General features: G+C 41.3%; 1 protein-coding gene across 2 annotated transcripts in view; it reads left to right on the top strand.

Annotated features, from left to right (window-relative positions):
• The first annotated feature begins 1,825 nt into the window (after window positions 1-1,825).
• Window positions 1,826-3,484, top strand: part of GAP43 (growth associated protein 43) — a 98,248-nt gene continuing 96,589 nt past the window's right edge. For both annotated transcript variants that reach the window (XM_008055572.2, XM_008055573.2), the window contains exon 1: window positions 1,826-2,289. In XM_008055572.2, the coding sequence (XP_008053763.1) occupies window positions 2,260-2,289 (30 nt within the window). In that variant the 5' untranslated portion in view covers window positions 1,826-2,259. The remainder of the gene's footprint in view (window positions 2,290-3,484) is intronic.

The raw sequence follows: 3,484 nt of genomic DNA, 5'->3' as shown, positions 1-3,484 counted from the left end.
CCCCCCACCCCGCTTTCTCCCTTCATTACTTCCCAGCCACTAGCAGGCTGGGTAGGATGATCCTAGTCCACAACTGGAATGTCTCTGGTTGAAGTCATTTCTCACCCTTCTTTGCATTCTTTTATCTCTTCAAATCATGGAAGGCTGCTTTTGAATGCTCAGCTCTGACTGGGTTTATTATAACATTTTAAAAAATAGTAAACTCAGAAACAAATTCTGTTGTTGTTGTTGTTGTTTTAATCATAAAATATGAAAAAACAAGAAGCTAAGTGAGAAGAATCAAGACCAAGTAGGCTGAATTTGAAGCAGGTCATTTTTAGGAAGACCTCTGAGGAATAACTAAGGATAATTTTAAACAACATCCCCTGAGTATCACTATCACCTCCAGGTACCTTTCTGAGACAGTCCATTTTTGAGAAGAATATACCTTGAGTTTTGTTATATGTGTTAAGCACTTACTGAACTCAGTGATCCCAAAATATGCATGATAATAAGCTATCTGGTTGCCACCTATTAACTAGGTTTATGTCTATGAGGGACTAAGCTATCTGGTTGCCACCTATTAACTAGGTTTATGTCTAATGAGGGACTAGGTGTAGTAGAAGCTGTTTAATTAAGGGTGGTTGTCATCACTAATGATCAATAAGAAATAGTTTGAAAAGTTACTTGAAATATTTACTTGAAAACGTCACCAAGATTTCAGAAAAGTACTGTCGCTGGGGTAAAGCTACTACATACATCAAGAGTGACTCTGTTGTGCTTTGCTTGCATTACATTATATTATGTGGTCCTCATAACATGTTGACAAGGTTGGCATTGTTATCTCCATTTTAAAGATGAGAAAATTAGGTACCAAGAACCTCAGTAACATACTCAAACTCATACAACAATAAATTACTAAAAATTATCTTGCAAGCACTTTGAAAGTCACATATACCTTCCCCTCAATTATGAAACACCATAGAAAGAATTCAAGAAATAGTTTCATGACATATCTTTTTTCTCAGCACAAATGTGTTTACTTTTATCCATCTTGCCCAAATTGTAAAGTGTCATTTTGGTCACCATCAATATTACATGGACCTGTTGTTCAAATGTGCTCAACTTTTTCAGTCAAATTAGAAGAAACCACACTTTTCAAACAGGTGTATGTACATTTAAAAAAATTAAAAACTATCATATGATTTTTAGATATGAATGATAAATCCTAGACATTTCTGAACTCAGTTGCTTAGAATTTCTGAACTCAGTTGTTTAGAATGTTGAAAATGCAATATATTCAAGAGGATTTCTCTAGGATATTGGAGCATATATGAAATATGTTTGTGCATATCTAAGCTTATATATGTGTGTTTATTTTAGGTTGTATTTGTGGTAAAGGATAAGGCTGACTCCTTTCCTGTCCAGTAAACGGTAGCCCATTGAGAACAGCATACTGTATACAGTGTATGATAGTTACATATTATTTTCTTTTTTGAGGAAAATTAACTCCCACAATTATTAACTGTGCATAAAATCTAATTGGCAGGTATAACTTATATTGTATAGGTCTGACTACAACTCTTCTTTGGCAATAGCTGCTCTTTGTTTTTATGATACTAAGAAAAGAGAAGAGTTAGTAAAGAAATGCAATCATTCCTCAAGTCCCTCTTCCTTAAAACATGTTCTATCATATCTCCTGGATTGGCTGAAATATCCTTCTCTGCCACCACCCCATCACCCTCTCAATGCAGTGGAAAAGTCGGTGGGTAATTGGGTCCAGATTGGAGGTGTTTAAATATTCATGAGCCTGGCAGGGGACTGGGAGGGGGTGACTGTCTAGAATGGGGGTAGGGGTTCGGGAAGTGATTAGTCATTGAAAGCTAGTGAACAATTCTGAGAAAGAGACCCAGAGGAGAGGAAGAAAAAGACTGATAGAGATTGGGAAGGAGAGAGGAAAAGGGAGAAGAGGGGGAAGAAGCAGGGGAGAGAGAGAGAGAGAGAGAGAAAGAGAGAGAGAGAGAGAGAGAGAGAGAGAGAGAGAGAGAGAGAGAGAGAGAGAGAACGAGCATGTGCGATGAGCAATAGCTGTGGACCTTACAGTTGCTGCTAACTGCCCTGGTGTGTGTGAGGGAGAGAGAGGGAGGAGGGAGGGAGAGAGCGCGCTAGCGCGAGAGAGCGAGTGAGCAAGCGAGCAGAAAAGAGGTGGAGAGGGGGGGAATAAGAAAGAGAGAGGAGGAAAGGAGAGAAGGCAGGAAGAAGGCAAGGGACGATACAACCATGCTGTGCTGTATGAGAAGAACCAAACAGGTAGAGCTAAAGATTTTTACTTCTTGCTGTTGTGAGGTTACCAGAGTACAATATTTCCCTGTAAAGGCAAAAAATGTTTTTACTGCTTCAGCTCTGGCCATGGTGCTCGCGTTTCCTTAGCATATGGTAACTGATGGTTGCATCCCAGCTTTTATTCTTTTCTGTCTTTCATGCTCTGATTTTGGATTGCTGCTACTAATTAGGGTGAGGGTAGAAAAATATGCCTGTTTGGCTAGAAATAAGATTTTTTAAATCTGCCTATTAATTCAGCGCTTTAGATCTCTGGTCTTGAGGGTGTGGATGTGAAAAGGGGTGTGGGGAAGATGTGGTCTCTACCTACACGATGGGGAGGCAATTCTTTATATTTGCAAAAAGCAGGCTTGGAAAGATAATATTCAGAGCTGAGTATTGCCTGCTTGTGGTACAATTTTCTCACATGTGCCGCGGAAGATGCCGTATTTCCTACATGCATGAGCGTCAAAGGGGCGCAGGTATCTATGGAAAAATGTGAAGGTTTTATTTATTTATTTTTCAATGAATGAATGAAACTGATTTGAGAGGTTTGGTTTTTTTTTCTTTTTTAAGGAAAACCTAAAGATAACTGGGGCTGGGGGAGAAATTGACTGTGTAGAAGCGGAAAATCCCCCTCCTAGGTCGGTAGCCGATTGTGCACCAGCTGGTCGGAGGAGAGGGTGGACCACGCCCCTAGGAGCTTTGAGCTCGGATGGGATGGGAAAGACGAGCCGGGTATTACCTGTTGGAAACCAGGTCTTTTCTCTTCTCCCCTTCCCTTGCTTCCTTCCCGGGACTGTCAGTGACCAGAGACGTGCTAACATCCTGGATGATAAGCATGGTGACTCATTTTCATCAGGAAGAGGGACACAGCCAAGATTAGCAAGAATCAGAGTCCCCGCCTCCCCTCCCCCACTGCCCAGGTTTTTCTTCCATTTCAAACTGCTCGCTTATTTCTTGAAAGACATTTTCGAAACTTGACTGGGGTGAGAATGGGAAGGAACGACGAGTACGGCATTCCGCAGCCATACAGTGCCATGAGTCTCCGAAAGAAGCTTTCAAACATTTGTTGGAACACGTTTGAGTGATTTTGGCTAAGGCTAAGGAGAAAAATGGGTGTGGGAATGGGTGAGCGTGTGCATGTGCGTGTGTGTGCGTGCCCATGGCGGGGTGGGGGCTGGGG

Source organism: Carlito syrichta, unplaced genomic scaffold, assembly GCF_000164805.1.
Source record: "Carlito syrichta isolate Samal-C Ts95f unplaced genomic scaffold, Tarsius_syrichta-2.0.1 Scaffold301886, whole genome shotgun sequence".
In the NCBI taxonomy this organism is placed as follows: domain Eukaryota; kingdom Metazoa; phylum Chordata; class Mammalia; order Primates; family Tarsiidae; genus Carlito; species Carlito syrichta.
This window is presented reverse-complemented; position numbering and strand designations above follow the sequence as displayed.